The sequence below is a fragment of the Notolepis coatsorum genome (genome assembly GCF_963971535.1).
Source record: "Notolepis coatsorum genome assembly, chromosome: 9".
In the NCBI taxonomy this organism is placed as follows: Eukaryota; Metazoa; Chordata; class Actinopteri; order Aulopiformes; family Paralepididae; genus Notolepis; species Notolepis coatsorum.
In genome coordinates, this window is record NC_140173.1 from 102,007,653 (window position 1) to 102,019,966 (window position 12,314).

The 12,314-nt window shown below is 44.3% G+C and overlaps 1 protein-coding gene across 1 annotated transcript in view; it reads right to left on the bottom strand.

Moving 5' to 3' along the window:
* The window catches only part of actr2b (actin related protein 2b), a 50,640-nt gene extending 38,608 nt beyond the window's left edge, over positions 1-12,032 (bottom strand). Inside the window, exons 1-3 of the mRNA XM_084322201.1 lie at positions 11,904-12,032; positions 9,431-9,541; positions 1,692-1,907 (exon numbers count right to left, since the gene is read on the bottom strand). Of these exons, the coding sequence (XP_084178327.1) occupies positions 1,692-1,907; positions 9,431-9,541; positions 11,904-11,951 (375 nt within the window). The 5' untranslated portion in view covers positions 11,952-12,032. The remainder of the gene's footprint in view (positions 1-1,691; positions 1,908-9,430; positions 9,542-11,903) is intronic.
* Between the last annotated feature and the right edge of the window lie 282 nt (positions 12,033-12,314).

Here is a 12,314-nt window from a genome sequence, read left to right on the forward strand (position 1 = left end):
CTCTGAACGGGGTGTAACAGTGGTCGAGTGTATTTCCTCCCCTTGTGGAGCAGACGATGTGCTGGAAGAAAGACGGCATGACTTTCTTCAGATTCGCCTGATTGAAGTCCCCGGCTACGATCATGGCTGCGTCCGGATGCTTGATCTGGTGTGTGTTCAGATGTTCGTGTAGTTCCCCTAGCGCCCTGCCGACGTTCGCCTGGGGGTGGATGTACACTGCAGTCATGATCACTGCAGTGAATTCGTGCGGAAGATGGAACGGGCGACATTGGATCGTGAGGTGTTCCATGTCGGGAGAGCATGAACGGGAGAGTATCTTCACCTACCCGGGGCTAGTCCAGCCGTTGTTGGTCATAAGGCATAGCCCCCCGCCGATGCTCTTCCCGGAGGCTTCTGTACGGTCCGCTCTGAAGATGGTGAAGGAGTTGGAGGGAGAGATGCTGTGATCGGGAGTCACTGTTTTCAGCCAGGTCTCCGTGAAGCACAGGATATTGCATTCCTTCATCTCTCGCTGGAATCTCTCTTCATCATGTATACTGATGCACCTCTTCATCATGTATACTGATGCACCTCTTCATCATGTTGTATACTGATGCACCTCTTCATCATGTTGTATACTGATGCACCTCTTCATCATGTTGTATACTGATGCACCTCTTAATCATGTATACTGATGCACCTCTTCATCATGTTGTATACTGATGCACCTCTTCATCATGTATACTGATGCACCTCTTCATCATGTATACTGATGCACCTCTTCATCATGTTGTATACTGATGCACCTCTTCATCATGTTGTATACTGATGCACCTCTTCATCATGTATACTGATGCACCTCTTCATCATGTATACTGATGCACCTCCTCATCCTGTATACTGATGCACCTCTTCATCCTGTATACTGATGCACCTCTTCATCATGTATACTGATGCACCTCTTCATCATGTATACTGATGCACCTCTTCATCATGTATACTGATGCACCTCTTCATCCTGTATACTGATGCACCTCCTTGGCATGCATACTGATGCACCTCTTCATCATGTATCATGTATACTGATGCACCTCTTCATCATGTATACTGATGCACCTCTTCATCATGTATACTGATGCACCTCTTCATCATGTTGTATACTGATGCACCTCTTCATCATGTATACTGATGCACCTCTTCATCATGTATACTGATGCACCTCTTCATCATGTATACTGATGCACCTCTTCATCATGTATACTGATGCACCTCCCTGGCATGCATACTTAATAATAATAATAATCTTAAATTTATATAGCGCCTTTCAAGAGACCCAAGGCGCTTAACAGCTAAGGGAGGGGGACAGGGAACAACGTCACAACAAAATATTAATCAAAAGGAAAGAAAACGAAAGAAAAAGGGGAAATCAGGCAGAGTTATTTACAAATTTGGTGAAAAGGTGGGGTTTGAGTTGGGATTTGAAAGAGTGCAGGGATGTAGCACTACAGATGTTTAGAGGGAGAACTTGCCTATCAAGTTCTGTTTTATTTGTCACATATAAGGTACAGGTACATTACAGTGAAATGTTTGGTTCTCTATGAGCCTCCTGAGATTGTGCTCCATACAGTAAAGAAAAGTGTCATGTAATACATATTCTGATGAAGCACCTACAACTGGGACAAAGAGCAGAAAGTGAAGAACACAGCACACACCTCGATGATCTTCTCGCGGTTCTTGGTGGGGTTCATGGGCGGTTCGGTGAGCAGGATCTTGCAGCTGCGTGACTCGATGTTCAGCTTCTCAGGGCCGAAGGTGTAGTCCCACAGGTGCTTCATGTCGTCCCAGTTCCGCACAATGCCGTTCTCCATGGGGTAGTTCACCTCCAGCATGGAGCGCAGCTCGCTGGCCTCATCCCCCACCATCAGGTCCTGAGGAGCACAGGGGTCACAGGTCAACAGAGAGTGTGGAGAAGGAGACATGGTGAGAGGGGAGGGGGGGAGACATGGTGAGAGAGGAGGAGAAGGAGACATGGTGAGAGAGGAGGAGAAGGAGACATGGTGAGAGAGAAGGAGACATGGTGAGAGAGGAGGAGAAGGAGACATGGTGAGAGAGGAGAAGGAGACATGGTGAGAGAGGAGGAGAAGGAGACATGGTGAGAGAGGAGAAGGAGACCTGGTGAGAGAGGAGAAGGAGACATGGTGAGAGAGGAGAAGGAGACATGGTGAGAGAGGAGGAGACATGGTGAGAGAGGAGGAGAAGGAGACCTGGTGAGAGAGGAGAAGGAGACCTGGTGAGAGAGGAGAAGGAGACATGGTGAGAGAGGAGAAGGAGACATGGTGAGAGAGGAGGAGGAGACATGGTGAGAGAGGAGGAGAAGGAGACATGGTGAGAGAGGAGGAGAAGGAGACATGGTGAGAGAGGAGGAGAAGGAGACATGGTGAGAGAGGAGGAGAAGGAGACATGGTGAGAGAGGAGGAGGAGACATGGTGAGAGAGGAGAAGGAGACCTGGTAAGAGAGGAGGAGAAGGAGACATGGTGAGAGAGGAGGAGACATGGTGAGAGAGGAGGAGAAGGAGACATGGTGAGAGAGGAGGAGAAGGAGACATGGTGAGAGAGGAGGAGAAGGAGACATGGTGAGGGAGAAGGAGACATGGTGAGAGAGGAGGAGAAGGAGACATGGTGAGAGAGGAGGAGGAGACATGGTGAGAGAGGAGAAGAAGGAGACGTGGTGAGAGAGGAGGAGAAGGAGACATGGTGAGAGAGGAGGAGAAGGAGACATGGTGAGAAAGGAGGAGAAGGAGACCTGGTGAGAGAGGAGGAGAAGGAGACCTGGTGAGAGAGGAGAAGGAGACATGGTGAGAGAGGAGGAGAAGGAGACATGGTGAGAGAGGAGAAGGAGACATGGTGAGAGAGGAGGAGAAGGAGACATGGTGAGAGAGGAGGAGAAGAAGACATGGTGAGGGAGAAGGAGACATGGTGAGAGAGGAGAAGGAGACATGGTGAGAGAGGAGAAGGAGACATGGTGAGGGGGGAGAAGGAGACATGGTGAGGGGGGAGAAGGAGACATGGTGAGAGAAGAGAAGGAGACATGGTGAGAGAGGAGGAGAAGGAGACATGGTGAGGGAGGAGAAGGAGACATGGTGAGAGAGGAGAAGGAGACATGGTGAGAGAGGAGAAGGAGACATGGTGAGAGAGGAGAATGAGACATGGTGAGAGAGGAGAAGGAGACATGGTGAGGGGGAGGAGAAGGAGACATGTTCAGTGGCAGGGGAAGGTTGCTGGTGGAAAGACGATGGTGGCTGTTCGATACAAGACAAGATATATTGTGGGCCGAAAGAAAAATGTCTATCGGTAATAAACTCTTCATACTTGTTCATACTTCATGGTTCATACTCTTTGCACATTACTGCTCAATTGCACAGCCCTGTTAAATATTCCATCCCACTGTATTGTTTTTTTATTCTAATATAGCGTTTATACTGGACGCACAATTGTACAGCCCTGGCCTATTTTATTCTATAATTAATTCTATTCTATTGTGCTTCTATTTTAATTTAGTTTATATTCCATTTTATGTTATTCTACCTTTTTATTTTATTCTACCGTAATTGTCTGTCCGTTAATGTTGCACCAAAAACTACCAAATGAAATTCCTTGTATGTGTAAACTACTTGGCAATAAAGACCCTTCTGATTCCGATTCTAGATATTGTCCTCTTATTGTTTCCATCACTATTGTTGCATTAAAAAGCAGCATAATTGCTTTACGCCAGTAGTCTCCACACGCTCGTCACATCTGCCCCCACGCGCTCATCACACCCACCCTGACGCGCTCGTCACTCCCTCCCCCACACGCTAGTCACTCCCGCCGCCACACGCTCCTGCTGGAATAACAAACAAACAAACTCCCTGCAGCACTCTGATACACAACAGAACAGCTGGCCTGTGATAGAAATCAAGCGTGTCTCATCTCACTGTGTGTAAGCAATACAAATGTCTCAATACACAGAGCATTATCTGCATCGCCATTGTGTTTTTATTTAATATAAATGCATCAATCTGCTTTCGTGGTTAATAGGAGGAGGAGGAACCGATATTTAGCCTTCAGTTGTACCTTGTGTTATTATCTACTTTCGCTTTATTTTATTTTTTTATTATCTTTTCCCCCCTTCTTTTTCCGTTTTTCTCCCATCCCAATGTTAGTCGTTATGCCAATTCCCAATCCCCTTCCTGGTCGTTGCACACTCTACCCCCTACCGTCGGTCCGGGAGGGCGGAGACTATCACATGCTTCCTCCCGACACATGTGTACCCAGCCCACCACTTCTTTTCACCTGGCAGCGCGGACTCTCACTGAGAGAGTGTAATGTGTGGAAGGTCACACTACCTCTCCTAGATCCTTCCCTTGCTGTGCAGGTGCCCCGACCGAACTGTAGGAGTCGCTGTTTACAACGACCAGGACCCACCCTCGCCGGGTTTCCCACCCGCTAACACTGCCAATTGTGTTAGTATAGACGGTCGGCCAACCCGGAAGCATCACAGCTGGATTCGATCCCACTGTCTCTGTGGTGGTAGACAGACGCTTAGTCCGCTGCACTACCCGGCCGCCTACTTTGGATTATTACTAATTCATCATTCCTATTGTGAAATAAAATCTGTGGAAATTAGGGATGTCCGATATTATCGGCCAATATTGGCATTCAAATGTGATATCGGAAATTATCGGTATCGGTTTTCCAATAATAATAATAATTATTATTTTTTACATTTATTTAACCTTTATTTACCCAGGCAAGCAAGTAAGTACAAATTCTGATTTTATTTATTGTCAAAAGTATGCATAATGTTGTGTTAATTCCACGACAAGAGATATGTAATGTTAATTACCTGAAATTATTCCGTTTTTTGGGGGGGGGGGGGGGGGCTGCATATATCGGTATCGGTTGATATCGGTATCGGAAATTAAGAGTTGGACAATATCGGTATATCGATATCGGTAAAAAAGCCAAATATCGAACATCCCTAGTGGAAATCATTGGTTTTGCGCAAGATAAGTGAAAGCTATTTTAGAAAGAGATGCTGAGGTGAGAGATGTTTTCTGTGTGTGTTTGTGTCTGTGTGTCTGTGCCTTTCATTTGTATTTAGTTCACACTCAGGATTAACAGAAAGTAGTCATGAAGTATGTGGTTATTTTGTATAGACAAAGGTTTTATTGAAAACTTACTATATTGTGATATATAGTTATTGAGATATGAAATGTCCCATATCGCACGGCCCTAAAATGGACATGATAAATTACTGCACATCGGAAACGGTGCTGCAATCAAACCAACAGATCAATGAGCTAGTTCTCCGAGCAACGAGGGATAAGAGATGTCTTTATTTGACCAACAGCTAGGCCTGCAGTCTGCAGACAAAGAGAAGCCAAGGCTTCTCTTAGCCAAGTCATCAACTAGCCAAGGCGTCTCTCAGCCAAGTCATGTCAACTAGCCAAGGCGTCTCTCAGCCAAGTCATGTCAACTAGCCAAGGCGTCTCTCAGCCAAGTCATATCAACTAGCCAAGGCGTCTCTCAGCCAAGTCATGTCAACTAGCCAAGGCGTCTCTCAGCCAAGTCATATCAACTAGCCAAGGCTCTCTCTCTACGTCTGACGCAGCACAGTCACTGGATGCCCGCGCTTACGCTCATCCATCGCGACGAGGACGACAATGATTGCATTAATCTTTTCAGAAAGAGCCCCGAAAATAGTGGCTTGGTACTTTTAAACTCAATTACCCAGCATGCACAGGAGAGCAAGTTTCCATGCAGTCACTCTCTCTGAAACCACTCCTGTGGTTCCCCCCCTAAGGCCAAAGCACACAGGTTATTTTAGCACTGTTCGAAAATCAACAACTAGCCACATGCAAGGCGGGCTGCTGAAGTAAACAGCAGCTGGGTTAGCCAGGTGTTAGCCACACAGTCAAGCATCCTACGTTCCCCTGCTGATGCATCAAAAGCCTACAGATGGCAGCCATTTTATGAGTTCACCCTGTGTGTTTTGGCACCGACGGAGCCCCAGTCACTGGCATGGACTACATGTGTTTTCAATAAAATCCAGATGTGCCTGTCGTCAGCATTCAGCTGTCTGGCTAGCATCCTGCAGTGTGTGGACACCTACGCTTTTCTTTTCACAACTCAAGCTTCGACAGGCAGCGATGGAAATGCACTGAACTTGATACACATAATCAGATCCGGTTCAACGACACAACGCTGTTGTTAAAGCAATCTGGTTCAGTTCAGTGTAGCCTGGTAAAAGGATTTCCACTGTAATACATGTACGCTTAGAATAGTACCCGCTAGAGCAGGCGGTTAGGTGGCCGAGCGGAGATTGCGTTCGTCACCAGCCCCGGAGCTGAGCTGGATTTGCCTGTTCGAATCCAGCTCACAGCTCCGGGGTTGTCACCAGCTTGGCTGGCCGTCTGCACTGATACAATTGGCTGTATCAGAGGGTGGGAGAAGCTGGCGGGGTGGGTCCGGGTCGTTGTAAACAGCGACTCCTACAGTTCGGTCGGGGCGCCTGCTAAGCGCGGATTGGACGTGAGGGGGATAGTGTGGTCCTCCCACACGCTACGCCCTCTCAATGAGAATCCGCGCTGCCAGGTGAAAAGAAGCGGTGATTGGCTGGACGTGTGTCGGAGGAAGCACGTGGTAGCCTCCACTCTCCCAGATGATCTGACTGTGGGGGGTAAGTGCGCAGCGATCAGGAAGGGACTGGGAATTGGCATACGACTAACATTGGGATGGGAGAAAATCGGAGGAAAATGGAGGGGGAAAAAGACCAATAAAAAAAAATAAAAAATAGTACCCGCTACCGCTAGGCACCAGAGTTTCCTGGCTAATCATCGTTTTCCAGTTTTTCCAGCCTTACCTATCCAGTTGTTATCTGGATGACGGATGAAAGGGATCCAAACTGTTATGATCCTCGGCCTCTCAAGCTATTATAAGTTAAAGAGAATATCACAGGCCGGGAGAGTGGAGCTCGTCCAGGATCTCTTTTAGCCTCCATCAGTAACAGCTGTGACTCAGAGCAGCCCTCTCAGCTTCACTTACCCCCGGAGAGGAGGAAGTGCATTAGTGTGAGACGTCTGTGTGTGTGTGTGTGTGTGTGTGTGTCTGCCTGCGTGCGTGCGTGCATGTGTGTCTGCATGCGTGTGTGTGACTGTGTGTGTGTTTGAAGGATACTCAAACTTAACACCCTCATCACGACTAGTCTGACTGTGGAAGAGCAGAATCCTTCTGTGAGTAATAAAACCATACAAAGATTACAAAAGAAAGAAAGAATAAAAAGACAACAACAAAGAAACTCCCAAACACAGCAGGCAGCCTGGTGCACACACCAACCTGTACTTACCATCTTCTGGGCGTTCTACTTCACCGGTTGGGGGGTGGGGGGTTAAGATGTGAAAAAATAAATAAATGATGAAATCACAGCAGAGTTGGAAAGAGGAGTAGACAGGCAGAGAATGGACGTATGAAAGAAGATGACTACTGGGAGGCTACTGTTCTCGATCCCTTCCAGGGTTCCCCCAGTGAAGTAGTGAGTGGAGAGAGCAGCAGCAATGCTGATCAGGTGGTGTTTAAGGAACATGCCAACATGATGTTTAAGGAACATGTATCAAGCCCCAGTGCTATTTTTCTCCCCTGTCTATGGCAGAAATGAATGGTCTTTTCCTTCACAGGTATTTACCGTTTAGATTTTTATTTTATTTCTTTCATGTTTTACATACATCATTTTTTTGTTTTGCATATATATATATATATATTTGTTTTGTAAGGTTTTAAATTAGTACATTAATTTGAGTAGTGGAAAAGGGGTAGGATTAAATAAGTGTATACTTCTTCCTACTCCTTTTCGAAGATGTAAATTGAGTTGTTTTGTTTTTAATTTTAAATCTTTTTCCATTTCTTTGCCATAGATCAATGATTTGTTTGTTTTATATTATTTTCATTTACATATTATAATGTATAATTAAATAAATATTTTTCAAATAAAATAAAAAAATAAAATAAATGAGCGGATGTTTCAGGGAAAGCACTGGTGCTGGTGACGTGACCTGAGCTGCAGTGCTAAGCTAGGGATGCACCGATCCGATATTGGTATCGGCCGCCGATATCAGTAAAATAGCTGGATTGGGTGTCCGAAAAAAAAAAATTTGATTATTTTTTAAATTTTTATAATAAATAAAATAAGAAATAACCATTCAGTACATTTATATCTATGTGTTAATTTGTTACATTTAGTTTCACTAAGTTAGGAAAGTAATGTTTTAAGTCAAGCCTGATGTTGCCTTGCACAAAATAATTATCCCACACAGTGACAGTGAGTCATACAGTTTATTAATTGAATGAATGAAGTTTATTTTCTGTCTTTGTTTAAAACAAATCAAAAACACACTTGTGATCCTTTACAATTCTTAAAAACAAAATATATTTATTTAAATATTTAAATATATTTTGTTGTTGAATCAAGTAAAATCCTATGTAAGTATATATTGTGCGTGACTGCGTGTAAACGTGGACATGAAAAAAAGTTACAAAAAAATAAAAGTGTAAAAAAATAAAAATAAAAATTATAATTTTATCTGAGCTATCAATAATTGTATCGGGTTTATCGGAATGACGTCATAATTGCTGATATCGGCCCGATAATTATCGACCCGATAATTATCATGCATCCCAAACCCAAGTAGTGGTATCGGGACTGAAAAAGTCGGATCGGTGCATCCCTACGTTAAGCTCGTTCTGGCTAGAGATTTTACCTTTTTTTTTAAACCGACTTAAAATTCTAAATCCACTGCCTTATCAGAGAAAGAAATGTATATTATAAGGCTTTGTTCACAGGGACCACAGCCTGCATGAACCACAGATGAAGCTAGTAGTGATCTATTAATAGTTAATAGTTCATATAGCTGCAGTAAAGACAGAAGCCTGGGGAGCAGCTAGATAATACGTCACCCATGAGAGCAGTCTATTATAAGATATTCCTTTATTCATCCCCTTGGGGAAATTTGGGCATCATAGCAACATGGGGAGGGGAATTACAGGTATGTAATAGTAGAAAGACAAAAATATAGGCAATACAATTTGATAAAAGACAAGAGAATAAAAAATAAACAGTGTAAGCAATATAATTAACTCTGAATATAAGAATATGATAAAAGTAAACAGTGTAATAAAAAGGTGAAGATGAGGGTCTGTATGCCCTATCGGTTATATTATATGTTACAATAAATATGAGCAATAAAGAATTAGAATCTATGAGAATCTACTATGAGTCAGAGTAAAAGTAAACAGTATACACAAGTGCAGTATACACAAGGTATCCTAACTGGCATGATATGTGTCACACATTGTAGTTTGTGTAGTTCTGCTGCCGCTAGTTCTGTTAGTCCTCTCTTATTCATTCATTCCTTACCTTGATCTCAATGTTCCCCACTTTGGCTGTGGAGCGGATGATGGGCCTGCCGACCAGTGCAGGGAAGATGTGCTCAGGGAAGTTGGATCCTGCATAGCCGCACTTCACAAACTAAAGATTGACAAAAGGAACCAAACAGGTCAAGACACCGCAGAAACTCATCTGGTTAAAGGAACATTCCAACAATTTAGGGGAATTACACTTATTATCCCATCTTCCCCAGTCAGTTTCATTTCTAGTGTGTCCAGCAGCCCCAGAGAGAGAGGTCCAGGTGCCTGCTAGCCTAGCTTACACAAGGAACAGAAATAGTAGGGATCAGCTGGCCTAGCCTCCGTCAGAAGACAAGAAATAAAACATCCTACAACTTCAAAACTGACAGACATGAAATGGTTATCAATTAACCTTCTCGTCTGACTCATCTGAATGTGTGTTAAAGGATAACTCCACTTTTTTTTTAAATGAGCTTATTTAACATCTTCCCTGGAGTTAGACAAGAAGATGCATACCTTTTTTGTCTCTGTGCGTGCATTTTAGCTTTGGGAATAGACGCTCCGTTAGCATAGCTTAGCTTCATCACTGGAAGTGAGGCAGGACAGTAGCCTTACAGTGCCTTACAGTGTATTGCAAGGTCTGACATTGACCAAACTTGATATGCATGACCTTGGTGGGCTCTAGGTCAACTCCTGAAAAGGGGGTCAATGTCAGACTTTGCAATCAAAAGTTAGGGGGCTAATAACCCTTGCCATAATTTCAGTGCGCCCCTAACTTTTGATTGCAAGGTCTGACATTGACCCCCTTTTCAGGAGTTGACCTAGAGCCCACCAAGGTCATGCATATCAAGTTTGGTCAATGTCAGACCTTGCAATACACTGTAAGGCACTGTAAGGCTACTGTCCTGCCTCACTTCCAGTGATGAAGCTAAGCTATGCTAACGGAGCGTCTATTCCCAAAGCTAAAATGCACGCACAGAGACAAAAAAGGTATGCATCTTCTTGTCTAACTCCAGGGAAGATGTTAAATAAGCTAATTTTAAAAAAAAGTGGAGTTATCCTTTAACCAAAATGTTGGAGTGTTCCTTTAACTAGACGTCTGGTCACACTGAGATTGACTAAATGTGAAGTGTCTAGCTAGTAGGTTCTTTAAAAAACATGCGCATCTGTATAGTTTAGCAGTCGAGTATGCAAGTGTGTGAATGACCTGCATGTGCAACTGTGTGTGGAGCAGTGTGTGTTATTTCAAGTGGCAGCTGTGGTAGAGACAGCGGGTTCACTTCCTCTCCACTCATTTCCACATTGATGTGGTCCGTTTCCCTAGCTTCACATTTTGCTGCCGTCGGATAAAAACCTTGCACCCCTCCAAAAGAGACAAGGCTTAGGCCTGAGTTGTCAGGAACTAAAATGTACAATGGGGGCATTGAAGGAGTTCCATGTGTCTTGGGGTCCTGCAGCATACTCATAACATGATCCATGTCAACTTTTAATTCAGAAAAAAATTTACCAGGTATTGAGAGTCAATTAGTTTGAATATGGCAACCAGTGATGTCACCGGGGACATTGAATCCTTGAGTTGTGTTAATTACAGCTCCAACATTGGTGGCCATATTGAAACAAATGTACCCTTAATAACAAATTAAACAAGTGTGTGAGATTATGTGCAAAATAAATCAGTATTGCTTTTTGGTGAAGTGCCCCTTTAAGTAATTGTGTTCCATCATCCCTGAAAATGCCCTTATTCACCCAACTTGATCAAGCTTGGGGTTTCAGTCTATGCATGTATGATAGGGCACCTCTCCAATATCTGTGGAAGGCAAGTGAATCACTAGTCACTGCCTATATTGAGACAGGAGTTAGCTACTGTACAATTGAATACAGTAAATGGTTAGGTGGTTCCTCATTATAGCCAAGGCCTCCAGGTAGCTATCATAGCTAATAAATAAAGCCACTCACACAGCTACAATAACTCGAATTGATAACAGCAACCAAACGCGTGTTTTGCATCACAACTCTTTCACCGATATGGCATTTAAATAATGTGTTGGCCAGATGTGTCCCTGGCGACCTGCGAGGAGAAGCTTGCCATCTAGATAGTAGACATGCTAACTGCCTCAGATAGAGCTCTGTTACTAGCTCACACTGTCACTTGACCTGTGGAGATGGATTCGGCTGAACAAGGCAGCTCGTTGCGCTTTCTGTTTTTATCGTGGCGTTTTATCCCTACGTAACGTTGCCCCTTTCTGTATCGACATCGGGAGAGTGAATATGAACGTTATTTGCCGAGCAGTAGCGAGCTAACGCCAGCTAAGTGTTGTCACTGCTAGCTAGGTGGGTACCGTCACTGCTGACAGCGGAGCTACTAGCTACGCTCACTTCACTTCCTGTTTCAGCAAAACCCGTCTAAAACATTACTGAACCGGTTAACCGGGTCGAAACAAAGCTTGAATAAGCGACATAATAACTCGGGGTAATCAACTCACCCCGGTTCCGTTGTCACACACCACCACTTTCCTTCCCTGGCTGTCCATTTTGCGAAACACAGTTGCCACCGAACCTCCCTGAACTTTCTTCGGCTAGCCGGGAAACACAGCAGCAGCCCGGCTGAGAGGAAGGGAAGGGGAGTGATCCGGTGTGTGATCAGAGAGGAGAGCATCCACCCTCTCCTCCTCCCAACATCATCCCTGCTGCACTCCTATTAGGATGCCTTCACTCCTCCTAATATGAGGAGTTGAGATCGTTTTATTATCACCTCTTCTGACCAAATAGATAGAGGCATATTAGTTGAGCGTACAACCAGCACTCTTATTATATTAATTAAAAACATGTAGGCAGGCTATACGGTTTCAAAAATAGTTTTGAGTTCCTGAGAAGCTCTATCTGATTTTAAAGCT